The 26,151-nt window shown below is 36.6% G+C and overlaps 1 protein-coding gene across 1 annotated transcript; it reads left to right on the top strand.

Moving 5' to 3' along the window:
* The first annotated feature begins 722 nt into the window (after window positions 1-722).
* LOC109410166 (keratin, type II cytoskeletal 2 epidermal) lies at window positions 723-24,742 on the top strand. The gene is made up of 2 exons (XM_029854575.2): window positions 723-1,153; window positions 23,679-24,742. The coding sequence occupies exons 1-2, from the start codon at window positions 910-912 to the stop codon at window positions 24,290-24,292; spliced, it is 858 nt and encodes a 285-aa protein (XP_029710435.1). The 5' UTR covers window positions 723-909; the 3' UTR covers window positions 24,293-24,742.
* The last annotated feature ends 1,409 nt before the right edge of the window (window positions 24,743-26,151 follow it).

A 26,151-nucleotide genomic window follows, 5' to 3' on the forward strand; every position in this document is an offset into this window, starting at 1 on the left:
GCGCACTGGGGGTCTCTCTCGCGGCGGTGATCACCGCCGCAGTACACCCACAAGTCAACAATCAACCCACTGAACTAGTGCGCGCGCCGGCTGAAGAAGAAAGACGACCTCGCTGCTGCTGGGTCTTGCATATCGCGGTGGCGTGAGCGCACGCGAAGAAAGGGGAAATGCCTTTCTTCTCGAACGAAACCTGGAGCTGCAGCAAAGTGAACGCAAATGTTTACACTCTTCATCACGCTTGTGTTGTGGAGGGCGCCGCCGTGCCGGTGGTGAGGATCAACAACAACGCGGGAGTCGCGCGCGCGCGATCGCTCTTTTCTCGTTTGCTCTTTCTCACCCCATCTCGATGTGCTCCGTTCGGAGCGGTTCGGTGGATGGGTTATCTTCACAGCAACGAACGGCTGGCTGGTAACGGTTTGAAGCGTGTGTCCAACGGAAAGTGAGAGTGAGGTTCTTCAGCGTGTTGTTGTTTTGTGTGTTTGATCGACCGACGCGACGCGACGCGTTGAGATTCCCCTTCCCGCGCTTCGCGCTTCGGCCCGATGAACCGGAGAAGATCGTTTGGGGTTCGCGCGGGTTTCTGGGGGATCGCGCTCTCGCTGCACGCTGCGATCTTCTCTCGTGCGCCCCCATCAGAAGACGAAGCGAGTCCCAAAACGGCTGGAAACTTCTTCAATCCCCGGTCCATTAAGGGTGTATTAAGGGTATAAATTCGATTACCGAGGATCGGACCAGCATCAGTCATCTGTTTGCATTTCTCGGACCAACATCGTCCGGAACAGGCCCCATAAGACAATCGCGATCCGAGCCCCTCCCGTAGAACCCGTGTTCTGTGGCGACACGTGACAAGTTCTGAGTGCAGTTGAAGAAGAAGTAGGAGAAGCAGAAGAAGAAGAAGAACAAAGCACCATGAGAGCCTTTGTACTGTTGAGCGCCTGTTTGGCCCTGGCTTCCGCTCGACCGGAAGCGGGTTACTCATACAACCGTCCGTCGACGGGCGGAGGCTCTCACGGAGGTGGCGGCGGCGGCTACTCGTCCGGAGGACACGGAGGCGGCGGCGGTAGCGGCGGCCACGGCGGAGTCTCGTTCAGCTCCGGCGGAGGCGGCGGTGGCGGCAGCGGATTCTCGTCCTTCGGCGGAAGCGGATTCGGAGGTGTGTGTTGTTTAAGTGATTGGGCAGGACATTGAAGGACGTTTGTGGTGAAGTGTGTGCTTTTTGGGGAGCGCAGTACAGTGGACTCGAAGTACAAGGACAATCTACCAACACGGAACTAACACTATTGGACTGATGGGTGGAAAATGAAGAGGAAATCGAGTGAATTTATAATGTGTTTGAAAAGGACTCTCGTCTTTTTGAATTTCATACCAAATCAGTGAACTAACATTTGGATTTCGGCCGTGAACATGCAATTAGGTAGTGTCGTGAGGACTCTGTAGTTCAGAGTGCTTTATCTCACAGTAACAGTTACACGAAGAACACTCAATCATTGAAAGTTGGGGACCACAATCTGTCTAAAAACATAGAATTTATCGATCAAACTCATCCACAGTTGATTCGATAACACTGCACGATATTTTTAAGGACTTTCTAGAACATTGGTGTACTGAAAAAAGGTTCGTCGCTTATTTCCCTCTTCACAGATGGAGTCTCCAACGGATTTTTCATGATTATCTTCATTGCATTCAATCAGAGTTTCATAAATTTGTATTTTGTTCAACCTTTTGCGTTATACGGACGGAATGTTACTCAGAATTACAACAATAGTATGGCATGTGAACAGTTTTTGCTTAGAGACTTGATTGATGATCCAGTCATTAAGCTACGAACCCAACCTATCGTCAAAGCTGAAAAAGTAAAACATCTCACAACTCCGATAAAACTGGAACTTTGAATCAGTGGTAACCTGGTTCAAAGGTCTGTTTTGAAAATTGTGTTGTCTCGTAAATGCCTAACGTCAAAGAATGTTGTTTTAAAAATTTAAAAAAATCTATTACATCTGTGATGACTTATCGTCTTCCAGATCCCCAATAAGTTGGTTGAATTGGAGATTTGTTCTGAATGTTGTCGATGAAGCAGCCTTTGGCTTAAGCTTTCGCCAAAGAGTATGAATTTTCAGATTTACATAACATAGCGTACACGACAAACCAAATTTTCAGATACCTTGTGGTTTGCTAAGAGTTTTTTTTTTACTTTTTGAGTGCACTGAATCTTCTTCCACCAATCTTTACGAACTAGATTTGATAGTATTTATTCTGCTGTACCTTAAACGAATTGCAACATATGAAAATTAAACAAAATTATTAAACAGACAATGTACAAAAAAAAAATAAAAAAATAAAAATAAACCAGAAGTAACGTTTCCAAAAGTGTAGCAAACATTCAAATTGTGCCTTTTAGTAGAATAACTATAATTTCATGAAGAAGAGCACAAACAGTACTGGAACTTAAGGACATTTTGAATAACAAACAGTGAAAATTTTAGAATTGTTTATGTTCAGTAGCAGCCTGCTGTTTTTTTTCTTTTTTTTTTCTTAAGTGACTATTTTGACTATCTCAATCATTTTGTCTACCTCCTGTATGCACGGTTTTTCAAAAATTTATCAATACAACAAAACGATTTCTTGAGAAATGAGCTAAACAACTCTACAGATATTCATGCTGATTCTGCATTTTTTTTTTCAAGACTATATTATCACAATTCTTAACTTCAATCAGAACCACAGCAGCTTTTCTAAAATTGCGTCAAGGTTTAATTAAAATAAAAGAAAATTGAAACTGATGACTGGAAATAGGATAGAGTTGAGGTGCCCAGATGCATACTGTGTGTACTGTGAGGGTGAAGATTTTATCGAACTTAATACCATTGAGCATACCAAATATCTTCAGATTTCAAGTTTTTCAGATATTTTTCGATTTTTTACATTCTTTCGAAAAAACTAAAAACTCGAGAAAATCTAGTAGAATTTGAAGCTTTATACAAAAGTGTTTTTGTCACTTTCGACCCTTAATTGCAGAATTTAGGGTGATCATACATTAGTTAACTCTCCCATCTAACAACTACTACAGCAACTGTAATGTGAACATTTTATTTCAAAGTTTTTTTGGGGCTTGAGTGATGATTGAATAAATAAGCGACGAACCCTACCTATCGTCAAAGCTGGGAAAGCAAATCTCTTAGCAAAACTTCTCACAATTCCGATAAAACTGGAGCTTTGACTCAGTTGCAACCTGGTTTGAAGGTCTGTTTTAAGAATTTTGTCCTCTCACAAATGCCTAGTGTCGAAGAATTTGTTTGAAAAAACAAATAAAAAATCGATCACATCTGTGATAGCTTATCATCTTACAGATCCCCTATATGTAAGTTCTAATTGTGCCTTTTAGTAGAATTACTATAACTTCATGCAAAAGAGCACAACAGTACTGGAACTTATTATCTTTTTGAATAACAAACAGTGAAAATTTCGGAATTGTTTATGTTTGGTAGCAGCTCGCTGTTTTTTTTTTCTTTCTTTTTTTAAGTGACTATTTTAACAAACTCGATCATTTTGTCTACCTCCTGTATGCACGGGTTTCCAAAAACTTCACAATACAACAAAATGGTTTCCTGAGAAATTAGTTGAACAACTTTACAGACTTTTATGTTGATTCTTCAATTTTTCTATTTTTTCCAAACTACATTGTCGCAAACTTATACTTCAACCAGAATCACATCAGCTTTTCTAAAATTGCGTCATGCTTAAATTGGAATTTAAGAAATTGAAACTGATGACTGGAAATAGGGTAGAGCTGAGGAGCCCAGATGCATCCTGTGTGTACTTGTGTAAGTGCCGTTTTCATTGAACTTAATACCATTCAGCATACCAAATATCTTCAGTTTTCAAGTTTTTCAAATATTTTTCGATTTTTTACGTTCCTTTGAAAAAACTAAAAACTCGAGAAAATCTAGTAGATTTTGAAGCTTTCTACGAAAGTGTTTTTTGTCCATTTCATACATTACTTAGCTCTCCCATCTAACAACTACTACAGTAATGTGATGTGAACATTTTATTTCAAAGTTTTTTGAGGCTTGATAAATAAGCGACGAACCCTACCTATCGTCTAAGCTGGGAAAGCAAATCTCTTGGCAAAACTTCCCACAATTCTTATAGAATTGGAGCTTTGACTCAGTTGCAACTTGGTTTGAAGGTCTGTTTTAAAAGTTTTTTTCTCTCACAAATGCTTAGTGTCGAAGAATGTTTTGAAAAAAAAAATTAAAAAAAAACGATCACATCTGTGATAACTTATCATCTTACAGATCCCCAATAAGTTAATAAGTTAATAAGTTGGTTGAATTGGAGATTTGTTCTAAATGTTGTCGATAAAGCAGCCTTTGGCTTAAGCTTTTGTCAAAGAGTAAGAATTTTCAGATTTACATAACACGACAAACCAAATGTGGTATCTAAACATTACGGTTTGCTAAAAGTTTTATTTTTTTTTTACTTTTTAAGTGCACTGAATCTTGTTCCACAAGCAGCGCTGTTTATTGAAATCACTGATACTAAAAACTTGCCCAACTTTAAACCAAACTTCGCTTTCATACTGCTAATCCTTAAATTAGTTGCAATATATAGGGATTAAATAAAATTATCGGAACAGGCACTTTGAAAAAAAAAAAACAAAAAATTAAACCAGTTGTAACGTTTTCTAAAGTGTAGCCAAAATTATAATTGTGCCTTTAAGTAGAATTACTATAACTTCATGAAGAAGAGCACAACAATACTGGAACCTAATAACTTTTTGAATAAAAAACAGTGACAATTTTAGAGTTCTTTATGCCCGATAGCAGCTTGCTGTTTTTTTTCCTTTTTTTCAAGAGACTATTTTGCCTATCCCGATCATTTTGTCTACCTCCTGTATGCACGGTTTTCCAAAAATTTATCAATACAACAAAACGATTTCTTGAGAAATGAGCTTAACAACTCTACAGATATTCATGCTGGTTCTTCAATTTTTTTTTCAAGACTATATTATCACTATCAGTTTAACAAACAAAACCACAGCAGTTTTTTTAAAATTGCGTCAAGGTTTAATTGAAGTTAAAGAAAATTGAGGCTAACGACTGGAAATAGGGTAGAGCTGAGGTGCCCAGATGCATTGGTGTGCACCTGTGTAAGTGCCGATTTTATCGAACTTTAGTTGAGCCTACCAAAAATCTTCTGTTTTCAAACTTTTCAGAATTTTTTTTTTATTTTTTTACGTTGCTTCTGAAAATTATGATAAATCGGAGAAAATTGAGTTGTTCTTAAAGCTCTTTATTCACTTTGCGTGAGTGGAAAATAATTATGTCACATAGCTCTCCCTATCTAGCTACTACTACAGCAACTGTAATGTGCGCATTTTATTTCAAATTTTCTCAAACAACTGTAACTCTTTTTCCTTACAGGAGATTTTTTGGCAGGACGCACAGGAATTTTAAAGTGATTGTGACTGAAATGAAAAAAAGATTTGCATAACCAACACAAATTTTCAACAAGAATTCAAAACTTTCGAAAATTTTAAAATTTTATGGAAAAAATTAAAAAAAAATAGGCATTGACGATGGTACTCCTTCCCAGGATGTAGAAAGAGATGTCATTCAAGCCCCACAGTTTACTCAAAGTTTCAAATTTCTTCCGAAGACGTTGGCAATTGTTCCACGATCGATGCCTTGCCTCGAAAAATTTCAAAAAAAAATGAAAAAATTCTTAAAGTTCGAAAATAAAAAATAGGCATTGATGGAAGCATTTCTGTCCAGGATGGCGGAAGGGATGTCATGCAGGACTTCAGGCCTTACAGCTTACTCAAAGTTTTTAACTTCTTCTAAAGACGATAGCAATTGGATTGAAGATTGTTCCACGATCGGTGCCTTGCCCCGGAAAATTTTTGAAAATTTAACAATTTCAAACATTTTTGAAATTTTAAAAGTAAAAAAATAAATAAAAAATATAGGCCTTGACAAAAGTATGTCCTCATAGGATGCCGGAAGAGATGTCATCAGGGCCTTTGGGCCTTACAGCTTACTCAAAGTTTTAAAACTTCTTCCACAACCGTTGGCAATGGATTGAAGATTGTTCCACAATCGGTGTCTTGCATCGGAATTTTCCGAAATTTCTCAAAAGTACTAATCGCGCAAATAAAACTATTCTTTCGCCGATATTGACCAGGTTTTGATTCAATGAGATGCTTGTTGAAGCTTCTAGCTGTCTTCAGGAATAATCAGAACTTAAGCAAACTTTCCGAAATTGTCTTCAGGATTTCTAAAATTTTACCAAATTTCAAAATGTCTATCGGAATAATAAAATGCTCAGTGTCAAACATAGCCTGGCCCTCCCTGACCGAATTGATAAAATTCAAAATACCATAAACGACTGATTCGATTTATTGTTTAGATTTGAATCTTGGATTATTAACCTCTCATAAAATGATTCCGAAAAAAATATACGAACTTAAGCTTATTATGACTGATTACGCATCACTCGCATTTTACTATAGATTCAACCATATCGTTAGAATTAAAACAATCAGAGCTTTGAAGCATCTAGGAAAGTAGTTTCCCATGGCTGCAAGAGATGTCACCCAAGCTTCCATGCCTTGTGGTTTACCCAACATTTTAAACTTTTTGAAGATTGTATTGCTGGGTTCAAGATTGGCCCATGAACGATGCTCCGCTTCGAAAGCACCGTAAATATAAAGTTGTTGTTTTTTATTTGAGACCCAATCTCTACACACTGGATTGCAGAAAATCAATCTGATGATCTAAACATATATTGCAGAAATTTTCTAAAATTTCCAAAAAATTTAAAGCTTGTATTTGAGGAATGGAATAAACAAACCTGCAGAGGTTTTTACGGTACAAGAGTCAAGTGAAGCTACAATTTTAAGCGCTCAAAGCTTACAGTGAGCCGTAAAAGTTTCAAGCTGTCATTGAGAATAAAAAACAGAACTTTGGAAAGTTTTCCGAAATCGTGTTGAAGATTACTAAAATTTTAAAAATTTCCTAATTCAATTTGAATTGAAGATTTTCTAATGGCATACATGGCTTGATTGTCGAAAGTGGCATAGGGATTTTCTGCCAAGCCTGTTAAGCACTTATCGAAAGATTTTGCAAGAAACTTCATAAATTTTGACTTATCACAATTCTCTTACGCGATTTCTGAAAATCGAAAATAAAAAAAAAAGTTCAGCAAGTTTCTGGATTTCTTAGATTTTTTATGTTCTTCATACAAAATTGAGATTTGCGATCGAATTGAGATTATTCTTGAGAACACAACTAATTCTTGATAGCACCCGGGAAAACTTTCCGACGTTAAAATGTTTAAAAAAATAATTCTAAAATTGTTACGCAGTTTTCGGATATTTTCAAAATATTACCTTTGAGCAGTGTTCCTTCTGAACCATTAAAATGAATGGCGGATGGCTGATTCAAGAAAAGAACTGGAAAATCAACCAATACTAGAAAAATCACATAACATCAGGCCTAGCATCAGGCTATCCTAGGACAGAACCGGACAGATTCCACGCAAATCCTTTGAAAAGCTTGGATGGTTATTTTTGTTTTTTTTTTCTATGTCCAACTTTAGATAAGACTGAATTAACTTTCAAATATCGCATTCTTTCTTTGTCGAAACTACAAGTTTTTCGTTTTTTTTTCGTGATTTCAGGACAAAAAGCTTGAAGCCTTTCAAAGCCCTCAGGGGAACTAAGACCAATTTTCAGATTTTAACACGTTTGGGCTTCAGCCAAAACAGTTTTTCTTCAATATTGACCATCCATAACTGGTGTTCATAATTTGTAAAACTAACAACGGTTTACTTTGCATTAGATCTTTACTGATTTATTCGACATTTTTCCTTCCTTCAAGTGGTCAAATGTCTTCCAATTATTTGCCCCTGTATGTTTTGTCTTCTTTTTTATATTTTTTTTCCATTTCGAATAATTGTCTAGTCGAAGAAACTATAAAACATCGAAGGAAAATGTTTAGTTATATCTACTCTTTCTTCTAAAAGGCTACAACTTTTGTTACGAATGAAAAACTTTTTCAAATTTTATGAGCTTTATAGTTTTGTTTTACAAAATTTAAAAAAGTTTCAACCCACAACAATTTAAAAAAATAAATACATATCTTAAAACGAGAGCCTTTCAACTCGTTGGAATTCTTTGTTCTTATTTTCATCAATGTAAGTCGCACTAAATGACAGCAATTAATCTGAGATCGTGCGGTTTATTCTAAACTTTTCCCTTCTGGTAACATCTGATAAGTTGGTAGCTTCATTGGAGCCTTTGAAGCTTCAATCGCTCTTTTGATATTCGAAGAAAATGTGGTACAATTCAAATTTTTATAGACTTTTTAAGGCACAATTTGTTTAAATGGAGAAGAACTTGCCTCGAAACCCCAAAATTTATATTTTTATTTTTTTTTATTTTTTGTTTGATGGAAACCCCAAGATGGAAATCACAATCCTCAAGACTTGGAAACTATTTCTGAGGTTAACGATTATAAAACAAAACCTCCAAACCATAGGTACTGGCCGATACAGCAATATACTATACTAGAATTTTAGAACCCCATTTTTTTGTTTTTTTTTTTCTTTCTTACAAATAAGCAAGCATTTCAACAGCAACCAATTCAGGACAGGAGATTAATTGGATGTTCGCCAAGATTACTAAATTTTGAAGAAAGGGCTCCTTGAAATATAGGTTGAACTTTTCAATAATATTTCAAGGCGGTACAATCAAAAAATGCCTTAGGATCATTTGCTGCTTCTGAAGAACAAAAATCGACTTTTCAGCTAATTTTGAATTTGGTAGACAATTTAGAGATATCACCACAACATTTGAGGATAAACACATTGCATAGAATTTACCCAAGTAACATTTTGAGGTCCGATAGGCTTTGAGAAGGTTGTAAAAACCACCATTAAACCATTGCGGGTTTGTTGTCGTGTGGCTAGAACTATCCAGCATTAAGACACATCGTTCTGCGGAGTGCAGCGGATTCGATTCTCGCCACAGCTGTCAGGAAAACTTTTCGGCTGTGCCACTGGACATCGCATGCTAATCCGTTGTCTAGTATCTTGCTTTTCAGTACCTTTTCCAGTCTGATTGACTTAAAAATGGTTAAACGGATTCAAAACGCTCCCTAGAACCATACTAAAGCCAAAACAAACCAATCCAAGTTTTATTAAGGTACTAAGAACCTCTTTAAACCCAATTAGCCTTACAACCATTGGCTCAACTTCTCCCTCTAAATCCGCCGAGCAAACCGAAGTATTTTCGCCAAATTTCCAATTTTCTCACCCCTTCTAAGTGGATCACAATAAGTGGATCATCATCACCCAGCGTAGTGAAGACAAACAAAAAAAAAATGCACCTCAATCAGATGTGTAAATACCAATTACGATCTCGCGCCGACACCTTTGCCGGAGCAATTGCAGCCTCTTGCTCAAACCGATTGGGCCTTCTGCGTTGTTTTTCGCACAATTTGTTTCCCCGCGCACTGTTCATTCGGCGATGCGCGCCAATTTTTTGTTTTTTTTTTTTATTCGACTAACAATTACCTAGACCAGCAGCAGCTTCAAATGCTGAACCAGTTCAGAAGACTTTTCTGAACGGGGCGAGTTGCACGCTATTTCGCAATCACGCTCCACAATCTTCATTCAAGTGAACACGCATTGTGGTGACGTCAGGTTTGGCGAAAATCGGGTTGTTTAGATCCGTACATTTCAGTAACTGCATTGCAGAGCCAATGTTTACAATTTTCTTTAAGCGTTTGAAGTCGATTCTTACTTATTTTAATGGCAACACCTTACTGTCGTTCGGAGTTGTCATTTTCAAAACAACTCTTTTTTCCCTTTTTTTTCTTTTTTTTTTGTAGTTTTTTTAGCTTTCAGTGGAAATTCCCAAAAGTTTTAATATAATATTTCTACCATTATTTGTCTTTATTATAGAGATTTTCAGTCTTTGGCTGGTCCATCTAGTCATTTTCGTTTTGAAGATAACTCAGAACCCTCAAAAATTCATCAAATGCTCACAGATGGTTTAGGTTGTACATGGGAACCGAAAATTTATATGAATTCTCTTCACTTACAGTGTATCAAACAATTGTCCGTACAGCAATTTTTTGGCCAAATTAATTTTCATTCAAATGTTCATAACTTTTTTTATACGTTAATCAAAAACGCTAAAGTTTTGACCAATCATGAATCATATATCAAAATTCCATTGGTAAAATTTTGAGCGAGATTGAATAAGTTTTCTGAAAGTTGTAGAACTTTTAAAAAAACTTATAGGATTTTTGAACACATTTTTAAAACATAATATCTCAATATGTACTCGATGAAACTTTTTCATTTTTTTGTGTGTTACAGCTAATACCTAAGGCTTTCATATGCAGCTACTTTTGAGGTTTTATATTCACTACAAAAAAAATGAAAAATGTGCTTATGTAGTTGACGATGTTTAAAAATTTACCATATTTTGCATATATAATCTGCCAAACGTTTTCCACCAATAAAAGTGCATTAACTGAACGAAAAATACATAGGACATACTCTTCATATGTAGTTTAGTAGGTCCTGTATAAAAATATTACATTAAGAGAATTTAAAAACGTTGAAAACATTTGGCACTTTTATTGATCAAAATATGATAAATTACCAAATGACACTCTGAACTTATACAGATTTTTCATATTTTTTGTAGTGAATATAAAACCTCAAACGAAGCTGCATATGAAATCCTTAGGTATAAGCTGTATCATAGAAAAAATTGAAAAAGTTTCATCGAGTACATATTGCGATATAATGTTTTAAAAATGCGTTCAAAAATTTTATAAGTTTTACTAAAAGTTGTTTAATTTTCAGAAAACTTATTCGATCTCGCTCAAAATTTTACCAATAGAGCTTTGATATATGGTGTATGATTGTTCAAAATTTCAGCGTATTTGATTGATGTATAAAAAAGTTATAATCAATTGAATGAAAAATTATTTTGACCAAAAAAATGCTGTACGGACAATTGTTTGATACACTGTACAGGGGATACTCAAAATAACTGGGACAGGTAAAATTTTCACTTTTCAAAAAATGTTCAACTCGTTGTAACTTTTCGAAAAGGGCATCAAATATTCTCAAATTTTTACTGTAAGTTCATCAACTAGTTGTGTATCAGTGGTTCAAATTTGGAAAAGATCGGTCCATTCTACACGAAGTTATAAAGATTCTAGGAAAAGGTATAATTATTCGATAGGTAACTTTGAACTGTTATATCTCCGGATTCAATGAACCGAATGCAATGAAATTTTGATCATTGATGACTTATATAATGAACTTTGAAAAACAGTTGACTTAATTTGAAATTATTAATCAGAAAAAAAGTTATGACGATTTTATTTTTTCCATGTTTTTTCAGTAAATTTATCTATTTTTCATATGCATCAAATTACTTCTTCAATTTAATGCCGGCTATTTGAGTGCTTTCCTTTGAAACATTAACAAATTCAATTCAATTAGAGGGAATTTAAATGAACTATAATTATTATCTCGAATTTTGAAACGATGATGAAGTTTTGGATGAATTGGTGTTATATTAGAAAAATTAAATAATCGAAATAATTTTCTTTCGTGTGAGGATTTTTAAGTTTAGTCAAATGTTGTAATAGCTCATTATATAAGTAAAAAATGATCAAAATTTCATTGCATTCGGATCATTGAATCCGGAGATAAAACAACTCAAAGTTGGCTATCGGATAATTATACCTTTTTCTAGAACTTTTATAACTTTATGTAAAATGGTCCGATCTTCTCCAAATTTTGACCACTGATACACAACTAGTTGATGAACTTACAGTAAAAATTTGAGAATATTTGATGCCCTTTTCGAAAAGTTACAGCGAGTTGAACATTTTTTGAAAAGTTAAAATTTTACCTGTCCCAGTTATTTTGAGTATCCCCTGTATCTACAGCGAGTGAATGATTTGTGGGTAATGAACAGACTTAACATTGTACCCATAAACATCTGTTGAAGAGTGTCTAACTGGAACAGTTTGATTGTCGATGCTGCGTTCCATAGACTGCTCTTCGGTTTTTTTTTTCTTTTTTTGCTCGCTTAAACTCAATATATGCCAATTGATTTTTTAAAATGATTTTTAAAGTCCTTAGCTTCAGATGCAAATAGAATCTGTTTTTTTCTTGTACCGACTTTTCGAACCCTCTAAACAGAATACTCTCATCGCAGAATACCCTATGTAGGGCAGACATAAAAGTTACAAAAATGTATTTTTTTATAAGTTTTTTAAGTTTTTATTTGGTTCAAAAAGCATTTGGTAATTGTGAGAACTTTTGTTTCATAACAAAAGCCAAATACGTATAATTTGAAGGATTAAACTTTAAAACTTTTTAGAATTGTTTTTTTTATTTTTTTTTTTTCATGAGAGGAGTTCCAGATCCATAACTTCAAATTTACAATAAATGAAATATAGATTTGTTTTACTTCTACAAACCTGACAGCTCAAGCAGTATTGGATACTTCCGGGCTATCATATCTTTTTCTTTAGCGATATTTTCTATCATATGCATTTGATAAAGCTGATATTTTTTTTAATTTCAATCTTTCCCGTCCTTTTCAAAATAATTGCCCAAGTTTTTGATTGGTACGGGAGTGTTTTTCATCCTAATCTAAACTTTAGAGAACTTTTCAACAGACTAGTTGCTTCCAGCTCTCGGCTGTTTTGTCTCTGAGATATTTCAAGTACATTAGTTATGTCAAAATATTAAATTTTATATTTTTTCAAAGAGATTTTCCTTAAGACTAATTACTAAAAGATGTATGAAGAATCAGAGAAGAAGCTAAGCTGAATAAGTTTGCCTTCGGTTTTTTTTACAAAACCTGCTATCTTGATGAAAATGCGCCGTAATCGCTTTTGTCGGGATTTGAGGAAAAATATTTTAGAAAAAGTTTTGAAATGTATGTTTTGTTTTGTTCTGTTTTCAGAAAATACTAACGCTGTTTTTTATTTTCTAAAAAACGGAACTTTTGTTTCGTGAAAGCACCTTAGAACTCACTTGTTTTTTAAAGAATTCACTGATGAAAGGGCAATGAGAAAAAAATAAAAGAAAGAAAAAACATTATTTTTATTTTCTTTTATTTTAAGGAAAGTTTCAAGATTTATCTTGGGACTTTCATTTGAAAATTGATAAATGAACATTGAAGTATTTTTTTATCTGTAGTAACGAGATTTTTAGCCCTTGGCTAGTTCATCTCGGGACCCACGCTTTACTTCCCTTCCGAAGGAAGAACTCACATTTTGCGAGTTTGTCGGGAGTGGGATTTGATCCCAGGTCCTCGGCATGATAGTCAAGTGTTCTAACCATCACACCAGGTCCGCTCAACTTCCCCAGTAACGTTCTAATAATTAATAAGTCTTGTAGAGGTTTTGAGAACCGTCATAAGGCCGAATTCTTCTAATTCTGGTGTTTTATGGTAATTATAAGAACCTCCTTCAGTCTATTTGACTAAAAACTGTCACTTGGATCGTTTGCTACAAGCCGTTTCACCAGTTTACAGCATTTTCGAACTCATGATAACCCTTTTTCATGAAGAGTCATGCACTGGGACATCTTCTGTGACTCCTCGAAGTATTCCTTCAACAGTTGCTTTAGAAGTTTGTTTTGGAATACTTTTTTTTTATTTTTTTTTAATTTCTATTTATTTTTCCTTTAGTGAGTCTCAAGGACATTTTCCTTCTGGGATTCCTCGTACCATTCTGCTTGGTTGACTCTTGGAATTTCATGAGAAGTTTTCGAACCTCTGGGATTTCTGCTGTTTTTTTTTCTTTTTTTTTTGGGATTGACCCAGGGATCGATTTTTAAGTTCGTTCTGGGATTTTTTTTCGAGAATTTCCTCTGGAGTTCCACCAGCAATCAGAATTCATTACGAAACTCATTCTGGGGTTTAACCAAGAGATCTACTTGTAATTCCTTCAAAAGTTGCTTTGAAGTTCTTCAGGATGTTTCTTCTGAAATAGCTCCTGTTCTCCCGAATTTTAGAGTTGTGAGATTTTTTCTTTTTTTTTATTCCTCCAGATTCGGATATCAGAAGCTTCTTAACCAGTATTTTTTCTTGGGATTTTTTCAAAAGTTTTTCTTGAAATCCGTTGGGCGTTCCCTCTGGGATTCTTCCAAGAAATTATTCTGGAACTCATTCAAAAATTTCCCCAGCTATTCTTTGTGGTATTTCTGCAGGAGTTCCATCCGGTTCTTCGATCCTGAGTTCATCTGGATTCACTTTAGAATCGTCTTTGGAATTTCCCTAGAATTTCTTACTGACTCTCCTCCAACAGTTCTTTCAGGGAGTCCTCCACAAGTTGCTTCTAGAAACCACCAGGAGTTCTTCTTGTGAATTTCCCAGAAGTTTCTTCTAGAAACTTAAACGGACTTAGTTTTGGACATGTTCTATGGTTCTCTTCTGGAAATGGTCCAGGAGTACCTCATGCAAATCCTACAGCAGTTTCTACTTAAAATCCTCCAAATGTTTTTTTTTCTGAAAGCCCTCTTGTTCTTCTTAACCCTCGAGCAGTCGCGTCTTTGACTACCTGCAGCGACACCGTGCTCACGCTGTGTACCACATGTGAGCATTTTTCATGGTGCGTGTACTCAGTACACGACGCGACCGCTCCCGGGTTAATGGAAAACTATTGGGAGCTAGATTGGGAGTTATTTCTGGAATATTTGTAAAAATTCCTTCTAAAAATCCTTCATGAGTTTCGTGTGGAAAACTTGCAGAATTTGATTCTGGGAAGCAGAAATCCTCACAGAGTTCCTAGCGGGAATCCTCAAAGTTTTCTTGTTTTGGTTCGTTCGGGAGGGTATTTTGGGAAGCCTTCAGTAATTCCTGGAGGAATCCCTAGGTCAATCGTCTGGATCCCCGACTATGCTTTAGCAGTGATCTTTAAGGGAATATCTAAACGATTTGCCGGAGAAATTACCAGAAATATCCTTTCTCCGACTTTGGAAATCTAAGGGATTTTTTTTTCTATTTGATCTCTTTAAACACTTTCCACAGAAAAATAAAAAAAAAAATCAACAAATTCCGAAACTCTTGTAGAGTTAGTTGAGGGTTTCTCCAATGGACCCCTTCTAGGAGTCCTTGAACTGTTTCACTTGGATAACGCTTGGAATTTCATGAGAAATTCTCGAACAAAGATTTCCTTTTTGGAGTTAACCAAGATGCAGTTTTTTTTAATTATTTCTAGAGTTTCTACGGGAATGTTCTTTGCATTTTTTCAGAAAATGTAATTTATTAAGGAACTAGCTCTGGGTTTTTACCAAGAGATCCTCTTGGCATTCCCCAGGAGTTGCTTTTGGAGTTCTTCAAGATGATTTTTTCCTAAAGCTCCTCCTGATTTTTTTCTGAATCCCCTGTGGTAATTTTTCCATTTTTTTTTAACTTTTTTGGGAATACCGTCCGATATTCCTTCAAAAGCTTCTTTTCAAGATTTTTCTCTTGGAATTTCTTTACAAATTTGGCTAGCAAACAAAATTATAGTTGCTTCTGGGATAATTCCAAGAATTCCTATTGGAACTCGTTCAACAATTTCTCCAGGAGTTTTTTTCTGGGATTCCTGTAGGAGTTCCTACTGGAACTTCGATCCTGAGTACTTTCGGTTTCTGTCTAGAATCGTCTTTGAAATTTCTCCAGAATCTCTTACTGGGCTTTCTCAAAAAGTTCCTCCTGAGAATCCTCCAGAGGTTGCTTCTAGAAATCTCTCTTAGCTCTTTCTAAGAATTTATTTGATTTTTTTTGGAAATGCTCCATGGTTTCGTTCGGGACAACCCTCGTGAAAATCCTTTAGCAGTTACTTCTGAAAATCCTACAGAAGTTCCGGATAAATTACCAGAATATATCCTTTCTTCTTGGATACCTTTTGGGAAACTTAAGAACATTTTCTTTTAAAGTTATTGGAACTCGTCTAGAATTGTTATTAGGTTTCCCCAAGCGGTTTCCTCTGGGATTCCTCGTACCATTCCGTTGGGTTGATTTTTAGAATTTTATGAAAGGTTCCCTTAAAAGGAGTTTATACACCCTGGGATTTTTGAAGGAGTTCCTTTAGGAATTGCCCCAAAGATCAGTTTTTATTAAATCTTTTTTTTTTTTTCGTTAGAGACGAATGCCCCTTCAGGGTAAAGTCTCTATAAACAAAAAAAAATTAAATCTTTTCTAAATTTTTTTTGGGAATCCTCTTGACATTCCTCCAAGAGTTGCTGTTGGAATTCACCGAGATGTTTCTCCTGAAATTCTCTCTGTTTTCCCAAATTTCCTGTGGGTTTTTTTTTCGAAATTTTTTTTTATTTTTTTTTCGGAATCTCTTTTTGATATTACTTCGGAAGTTACTTTCCCAGAATTTATTCCTGGGATTCCTTTGAAGAAACTCGTTCAACGTTCCTTCCAAGAAATCCTACTGGAACTCGTTCAATAATTTCACCTTTTTCTGAAACTCCTCCTGATTTTTTTCAGAATCTCCAGTGGGAATTTCTCCATTTTTTTATTTTTATATTTTTAAGATATACCGTCCGATATACCTTCCGAAGTTTTTTTTTCCAGAATTTTTTTTCTTGGAATTCCTTCACAAATATGGCTAGGATTTTGTTTAGAATTGCCTCTGGGATTGTTCCACGAAATCCCACTGGAACTCGTTCAATAATTTCACCAGGAGTTCTTTTCTGGGAATACTGAAGGAGTTTCTACTGCAACTTCGATCATGACTACTTCTGGATTCTCTCCAGAATGATCTTTGGAACTTCTCCAGAACTTCTTACTAAGTCTCCTCTAGCAGTTCCTCCTGGGAAGCTTCCATGAGTTGCTCCTAGAAATCTCCAGGAGTTCTTCTTGTGAATTCTCAAAAAGGTCCTCCTGGGATTTTTTCTGAATTACTTTTTGGAAACGCTCCGTGGTTTCCTACTGGAAATCGTCCAAGAGTAAACCAGTAATTTCTTCTAAAAATCCTGCTTCTGAGAGCCTTTTCGGGGTTCTTATTTGAAAACTTCTAGGAGTTATTTCTGGATATCCTTTGAAGTTTCCTTCTAAAAATCATCCAAAAAGTTCTTGCTGCAAACTTCCAATAGTGCATTCTAAGAATCTTGCAGGAGTTTTTGTTTCTTGAAATCCTCCCGGAATTCTCTGTGGGATTTGACCTGTGATTTTTCTATTATTTCTCTATTGTTTCATTTTTTTACTGGAAATCCTTCAGTACATTCTGGAGTAATCCCTGCATTAATCGTCTAGATCGCAGTAGAAATCTCTACAGGAGCATCGGAACGATTTCCTGGAGAAATCACCCAAAAAATCCATAAAGGAACCTGGGAAAACCCACAGAAGGCATCCAAGATGGAATCCCCTAAAGCCAAAAGGAACTTCCAGGGGGAAATCCCTAGCAAGAGTTCCTGAAGGATTCGCGAATAGAATTTCAGAAGCAATCGGCGGCTCGAATGCCTGGACGGTATTCTCTGATGAAATTTGAGCAGATGAAAGTTCCGGGAAGAACCTACGCTGAATTTACTCTAATGCCTTACAAAAAGCCTCTACATGACTACCGGTCAAAAATCTAAATCTTTACTCGATGCAGTACACTCAACTCCTTTAATTAATTTGTCAGCTTTTCCGTCAATAGTCCTGTCAAATGCACTGCCTCATCGGTCAAAGGATAATTGCAATTGACTGGAACTAGACAGTGCTGCCAGAACACCCCCAAGCAACACACATGTTATATATTAGTTACGACAGCGCAAGTTTTGGTTGTATAGAAGTTTATTTCACGTTATTTCAACACAATGTTAGAATTACGTAAAATTAACTTCTATACAACCAAAACTTGCGCTGTCGTAACTCTTATATCGACACTAACATTTCAAAAGGGCGTAACTGCTTTTGGAATCATCACCTTCTTTTAAAGCGGTGGATCATGTGTTATGATTTCCATGTTTTTCACAACAAGTACCAGATGGGAAAAACTCTCCTCTTTCCGACAACCACGGTGGTTTGAGTGTAAGGGAGGCAGTACGACCTACAGCTTTGAAAGAAGGTATTACTTCCAAATGCAGTTACGCCCTTTTGAAATGTTGGTGCCGATATAACATGTGTGTTGCTTGGGGCACCTCTTAGTCAAAGTTGGATTTGATATCCATTTGAAACGAAAAAAGCAAACAAATACAGTTTTTGGGAAATTGGGTTTTAATGAACATGACGAAAGCTCACTGTACACTTTTCACATATTACTTCTCTCAAGAGTGAGATTTCATCTACAGTAAAACATTCCGAGCAGTTTAGCCACACTTCATCGGATGGATTGTGTGTCCTCCTTGGAGCCACCATCAGGTTACATAACTTAAGCTAATTCTTCACACACATTTAAGTGCTTTTTCTACAAACCTTCTGAACTGAGTTCTTTCTCAAAAGATACAGAGCAATTTCCAAAGTTTTCCAGGAATGTTTAAATATGTGGAACAGCTGGAAGACATTTTCGCTGGAGGTTCCAAAATCTGCTTTTGATCTCAAAGTTTTCCCTTAAGAGCTAAGTGTCCTCTTTGGAGCCACCATTGAAATATGTTGTTATTTCTTTAGGTTTTCCAGGACACTAATCTCAAATCAGGAATCTTGGTTGTAAAAGTCATCAAAACGGTAAACCTGAGAGTTTTTTCTTGCAAATTTCATCAGACTTTCAATCAAGATAGTCGCCAGAAATTTAGGCGAGGAAGGTTTGAAGAAAAAAGCTAACATAAATATCGTTACAATTCTGTGTAGATGTTGTGATTTGTTCATGTTAACGTTTTCAAGATTTTGAACAGAATACAGATATTCAAGTCCGGTTTCAAAATTGTGTAATAAATTTAACGGTCAATCGTCAGCGGTGATACGACAATAATAAACAATACGTGCATACCTTATCACTGATTGACTGCGTCCGGGAGGTTTCTGTTAACCTATTACCTACCGCATCACCACTTCCATTTCAATAGCTGATTCGATTTAGATGTTTTCGGTTCCAAGGACCCCAATTTAAACAAACAAATTCCAACAATACCCACTCAACCCATTGTTTCGAAAAGCTAATTTCGAAGCTTCAATTCATCAATCCATCATCGATGGCGGTTGTTAAATTACCATAATTTGGAGCAGCAGCGTATCAATCAACGAGAACGCATGGCGCCAATAATTTCTCTCCCATCATGTCACATCAAAACTGTTACCTACTGAGATGGGCCGGGACACAGTTCCCCTCATGGCGTTTGCTCGGAAACCACCGAAAATGTAATTAAACCGCAATTTCCAACGTGTTTTCATTAAAATTCCGCGAAGTGCTGTAACCGTGCAGTGAACTCTGACAACTAATTCATACGTATTGGTAAGTTTCCAGTTCCCAAGTAGAGCGCTCAAGTAAAATTCCTCCTTTTTCCGTAAGTAATTTTGACATTTGTTTAACCGACAGCATTTTTACGAAACGATGCTGTAAGAAGGATGTGAAGAAAAGGGCACTGCATACGGCGGTTGCTAGATAAATTGTTCGTTGTTCGTGTGGCGTTTCGTGACCTTGTTGTTTACGATTTGGACTTGGAGAAATTTTGTTCGTTTCCTCAGGAAGTGTGATTGAAATTTAAATTTAATTTTTGCGCGCGTATGGGGACAATCCAGATAGTGAGATTTCAACGCCACGGTGTCAAAATCTCGATTATCGAACTTTCATGTACCTCGGTTTTTTTTTCGGAAATTGTTAGTATTTGGGCTATATATTCATAATCGGAAGACGAGAAAATATTTTATCGGTGAAAATTTTCCCATACATTTTGTTTGGGACGTTTTTTGGTAAAAATCAGTATTTAATTAATTTTAGTATGGAAAATAGCCAAAAACTTAGATAAATCAAAATTTCCCCGATGGAATATTTTAAAACTTTCCAATTATAAAGTATAGCCAAAATGCTGACTTTCTGTGAAGAAAGATCCGAGGTACATGGAAGTTCGATAATAATCGAAATTTTGTCACCGTGCAACGGAGTTCCAAGGGAAATGCTAATGAGAGACGCTGGGATTCTGAGGGAACTTTTAATGGGTGTGTGAAGAATTAGCCTAAGTTAAAATTCACAAATAAAAAGAAATTAAAAAAAAAACTTTTAATGGTATTACAGCGAGAGCTATGGTTGGATACTAATTATAAATTCTGCAATATTGGAGTTCGGACTACGGTGGGAGGAATTCGGCTGGGACTCTGACGGTTACCTTGTGGAGTTTTAGATGAAATACGAGGTAGGACAAAGCTTCACGGGGAATTCAATGAAGAACCACGAAAGATTCTTTGTGATGAATCTTTTGGCATTCCGTACGAAGGTTTTTCTTTGGGGTTTCACAGAAAGTCCTCTTGAATTTCTTCCAGATGTTCCACCGAAAAATCCACCTGAAGTTCGCAGGGGATTCTTATAAAATATCTCTGACATTTTCATTAGAAGTTCTACAAAAAATCCCTCCGTGAGTTTCTTCTAATTCAGGATTTATTTATTTTGTTTTTTTTTATTTTGGATCTTCTAGGAGTTCCTTCAGGGTTTTCTCCAGAGGTGTTTTCTAAGATTCTACCAGGAGTTTTTTCGAACTATTCTACAATAATTTCATCCGGGATTTCTTAAGTATTTTTTATCCGGGGTTCACTCAGATATTTATTCGGAGATTGCCGCAGGAATTCCTTCCGGGATCATTTCTGGAATTCCTTCTAGGATTTCTATAGGAATTCATTCTTAGATTCGTCCTGGAGTTCTTTCAGTGATTCTTCCAGGATTTCTTTCTAAGATACAACTTTTTGAGATTCATCTAGGTTTTCTCTGGACGTTTCTCATGTGAATCCTCAAAGAATTCCTTTTGTAATTCCTCTAGCTTCTTCCGGGATTCCTCCAGGAACTCCTTCTAGGTTTCCTCTAGGAGTAAATTTATGGGTTCCTCTCTTAGTTTCTTCTGGTATTTTCCAGGATTTTCTTCTGAAATTACACCAGGGGTGGCATCAGGGACCTCTCCAGAAATTTTACCCGGGGTATCTTCCGGGGATTTTCAAAAGTTCTTTCCGGAATTTCTTCAGAACTTCCAGACTCCTGGAAAATAAGTCAAGGTTCTTCCAGGAGTTCCTTCTAAGATTTTTCCAATAATTTATCCAGGATATCCTTCCGGGATTTCTCCAAGAAATTTTACTGGGATTCCTTGCAGATTACATAATTTGGAATTCATTCTGGAAGTTTCTTAAATTTTGCTCATGGAACTACTCTTTATGGAAGTACTTCAAGACTTACTCTTGAGTTCCTTATAAAATTCCTCCAACAGCTTCTTAAGGAATATCTCCAGCAGTTTTGCAGGGAATATCTACACGAGCGATTTCAGAGATTCTTTCAATAGTTTCTTCCCAGATAAAAATCTGAAGACATTCCAAAAGGTTCTGGAGAAATCATAAAAAAAAAACTCGTGAAAGAATCCCTGAAAGAACTTCTAGAATAATTTCATATGAATCTTCTGGAGGAATCTCGGAAGGAATTTCTAGAGAATTCCATGAAGGAACCTCTGAAGGAATTCCGTATGGAGTTACAGGAGTAATCCTGGAGAGAACTCCTGGAAGTTCTGAACAAATCCTAAACAAATTGCTGGAATAATATCTGAGGGAACTCCCTTAGGTATCCCAGAAAGAACTCCTGGAGCAATCCTGAATTAATTACGAGAGAGATCTAGGATGGAATTTCTGGAGGAATCCCAAGCAGAAATTCTGAGGGAATCCCAGAGCAATTCTCGTAGGGATCTCGGAACGAATTATTGGAATTCAGAAAGATTTCATAATAAAATGGTAAATGACTAATTTTTTTACCAGGAATAGTGTATTACGTAAAGCTACTATACAAATTTCATCAAAATCGGTTGAAATTTGGTGGAGATATCGTTGAAACAAGAATTTTGCCTTTTGAGAAGTTTCTTCACCGTTATAGCTCTAGATTCAAAAATACTGAACCGATTTCAATCAAAACTGTTCTGTATGTAAAGTATAAATGTAGAAATATTGTGTAAAAATTTCATTAAATTTGATCTAGCCGTAATAAAGTTATAGCCGTATATGTGGCACAAAGTCACAATAACCAAAATGTTTTTTTTTTGTATCGTAACATTCACACAGTTATAACTTGAAAAGTTTTCAAGCAATTTGGCTAAGAACAGTTTTTATAATGGTTTTACAGTTTCAAATGCTAATAAAAATCGGAACAGTCATGACAGTTGTACAAACAAAACAGTACACACGGAATAAAATGGTTAAAATGTACCTAAAATATGCCTTGAAGCGATTTGAGTTTTGAATACTAGAAAAACGTATTGAACCGATTTTAAGATTTTTTTACCAGTTTATTGATACTCTGTTAAGAACTTCGAGTCAAATTTTCAGACGTCTTGACGAGTTACATCAAAATTACAGCCTTTACAATTTTTAAAACGGATGAAAAAATTTGCTAAAATCTTATTTTATGATATTAACAATATCTGCACCAATACCAAACTGAATTTGTTGTCATTGTTATGGTATTAGCTACACATTATATATTATTCCTGATCAAAAAAAAAAAAATGATTTTGTGAACGCAATCAAAAGCTAAACATTATTTTCTGTGTCCAAATTTCATCGAATACAGTCTTTACTTCTCATGGTTCTAGTGCACCATAGAACATTTTATTCAACAAACGAAATGAAATGATTATGATGCAACAGTTTTTAGAATCATTGTCTCCTCATCAGCTAAACTCAAATGCTATTTACTTTTTTCAATAGTCGAACTATTTATAAACAATTCAGTTTTGGGGTGTCTTTATAAATTTTTAAACTACGTAACGGCAAATTATTCAACCTCAAGAAATTCAATCTCGTGTTCAGATGCAGCCATGCTGAGGGACGACGGAGCACACATTATAGAGCGACACGGCTAAATACTAATGCACACTGTGAACGCGCAGGCGCGAAAGAAGAAACACAAAGAGAAATGTCCCTTTTACTCACGGAATAATACATCGACATATTATTCCGTACGGAAAATCAACAACAAGACTGACAGCATCGCATGACAGTGCCATCTGTTGGCAAATCTTTCTGGCTGTGAATTACTTATCAACTGCGAACGCCTAAGTAATTTTGATTGCAAAAGTTTTACGTGAGCATTACTTGTCCTATCCTTTTACACAGTACTTATCAGGTGGAAACCAGCCATATAAATGAAATTCATGGTTGTTTTATACGTGCTTTAATGCGTGAGTTACATCATAAAAGTTGCAGCAAATGTAACTTGTGCGTACAAAATTGATGTGATATACGAGTATTGAAGGGATATGATAACGCAGCAAGACTTAAAGCGCTTTCTTATGCGACTTACGCTCTACACTATTGCGATGTATGCCACGTTAATGCAATTTAGTAGTATTCAAAAAAAAAAACGCGAGTGACTTATTATAGCACCTTATACGATATAATGCGTGCATCCTTATGTGACTCACGTTTTTCAAGGTATTCACATAACCACAAACGCCCATTGTCCACATTATTCAAATACCGAATCAATTCTGACGTTCTCAACCCCTTCGCATTTCGGCGCCTCCTCCCCATCCAGGTTCGTCCTCGTTCAGCTCGGCCGGTGCCAGCAGCTTCGGTGGATCCAGCAGCTTCGGCGGTGGCGCTAGCAGCTTCGGAGGCGGAGTCAGCAGCTTCGGCGGCGGCGGCGGTGGCGGCGGATTCGGAGGCTCCTTTGGAGGCGGCTCCCAGCAGGCCATCATCCAGAAGCACATCTACGTGCACGTCCCACCACCAGAGCCAGAGGAGGTCCGCGTCCAGCGCCCACTCCAGGTAGCCCCGGCCCAGAAGCACTACAAGATCATCTTCATCAAGGCTCCATCGGCTCCGGCCTACCAAGCGCCTCAGATCCCCATCCAACCGCAGAACGAAGAGAAGACCCTGGTCTACGTGCTGGTTAAGAAGCCCGACGAACAGCAGGACATCGTCATCCCGACCCCGGCCCCAACTCAACCAAGCAAACCCGAGGTCTACTTCATCAAGTACAAGACCCAGAAGGAGGGCGGAGCCGGAGGATACGCCGGAAGCGTCGGAGGAAGCTTCGGTGCCGATATTGGTGGCTCTGTTGGCGGTCATGATAGCGGTTCCAGCGGCTCTGGAGCCACCGCCCCAGCCGCCCAGTACGGACCCCCCGGCAAGTCCGGCCCATACTAAAAGAACGACCCACGAACGGACTCACCCTGAACCGATTCCGCGGACCACGTAGCTAGTCGAAAACAAAACAAAACAAACAAAAGAAACACACGAACACAAACACATCCAAGCGGAGTCTAGCTCACGCGCAAACACGAACACCACATTAAGTACATTACACACATCACGTTGTTATTGTTGAACGCTGTTCATTCTTGCTGCCGAGGAGGTTCCGATCGGACCAATTGGAAGTTTGTCCAATCGGAACGCCGAGGCCTCTGTTGTACATAGGATTTCTACACTTCACCCAGCGAAGAAAAGACAAATTTTCTTTTAGAATGGTAGGAATTAATTTTTACAACTCTCACTCTTATTATTATTATTACTAGTAATGATTAATTGTAATCTTTGTTTAATGTTGTTCTTAGAAAAGATATGCAAATTAAAACGGTGACAAATTTTAAGAAAAAACCCCATAACCTCTTTTTCTTTATTCAACGACGACCCAAGTCAGTTGGTTGGTTGAGATGATGACGTAAAAACTGCCGTGGGATTATGCTGCACAGTCTGGCGGTGGCGGCTGCGGTGGGTGATTAAAACCAGAACAGGTGAATAAAAGCGAACTTTTACTTTTGTTATTGCGTGATGTTACGTCGTCGTCGCCACAGTCGGAGTTGAAGTCGGAGCCGTTGTTGATGGGGTTGATTATCGTCCGCGCCGCCCGGAGGGTGAAGTTCAGCTTCGGTGAGAAGGAAAACGGAAAGAGCTCTGCAAAAAAAAAATAACTGGGACGAGTGATTAAATGTGATTCGGAGATGTGTAGTGTGGTTTGTGGTTTGTTTAATGGATGGGAGTGCGGGACAAAAAGATGTAGAGGCCAGGGCTGTAAGGTAAACAAACAGAATTAGGTTGAACTATTTATCAGAAGATTAACAAATCACTTCTTTTGCATCGTTATCGAAGGAGAAAACACTTAAAAGCATTTCCAGCTCAACGCTCGAATCGGGAAGACACAACCTTTTTGAATTCAAATAATAATTTGCTCATGTAAGGTATTGGATCCCTTATTAAGCATGTGGCTCCCACTTTTATACTACGAAAAACATAGGATTGAAGCGCTGTTTGTTTTGTTTCTTATTTTTGTATTTTTTGTTAGTGGACACGCATGAAAATAAAAAAACGGAATCAATTGGAGTCGTAATCGCTTGTTTTCGAATAAGATGAATATGGGAACATGAGATTATAGATGGCACTCATACCCTATGAGCTTCTATCTGAAAATATTTTCATGTTATTTGTTTTGCGATATTTTTCCCCAAATATTTGTAAAGGGTGTATGAAAAAACAACCTTCTTATTTAATAAATTATAGCTCGAAAACGATTTGTTGGATTGAAATGATGCCTTGAGGATGTTTGAAGGATTGTTAGAAAAAAAAATACACTAGATCAACATTCATTGCGCATCTATGTTAGATTTTATATATACTTTTTTTTTGTTTTCAAAAATCCTACCTTTCGATTTTTTATTTTTACCCCAGGCTTGACTCCTAGCCTCAGAATTTACCAAAAAGCCCAGACCTTCTAACTATTGTGTCACAAAATTTCATTTTTCATCGATAATCAAAACAAGCCAAAAATATTGTTTGATAATTTTCATAACAACAATAGATTTTACATTTTAAACTGGGGGTCTCCAGTTAGCCTAGTGATTAAGACTATGGATCGCCATATAAGTAAAAAACAAAAAAATCCATTGAAAAGTTTAAAATTATACCAACTATTGAAACAATAGTTTTCAAATATAGAACAATAGTGGGTTGGTCACATTTTTATTATTAAAATGGAGTCATAGGTCACCATGTTTTTTTTTTCACCCCTT

The sequence above is a fragment of the Aedes albopictus genome, chromosome 1 (assembly GCF_035046485.1).
Source record: "Aedes albopictus strain Foshan chromosome 1, AalbF5, whole genome shotgun sequence".
Classification (NCBI taxonomy): Eukaryota; Metazoa; Arthropoda; class Insecta; order Diptera; family Culicidae; genus Aedes; species Aedes albopictus.

Excerpts from the sequence above, each read along its gene's own strand:
- LOC109410166 (XM_029854575.2), top strand. The coding sequence starts at position 910 with ATGAGAGCCTTTGTACTGTTGAGCGCCTGTTTGGCCCTGGCTTCCGCT. Across the intron at positions 1,154-23,678 it reads CGGCGGAAGCGGATTCGGAG|GTTCGTCCTCGTTCAGCTCG; the intron begins GTGTGTGTTGTT and ends CTCCCCATCCAG.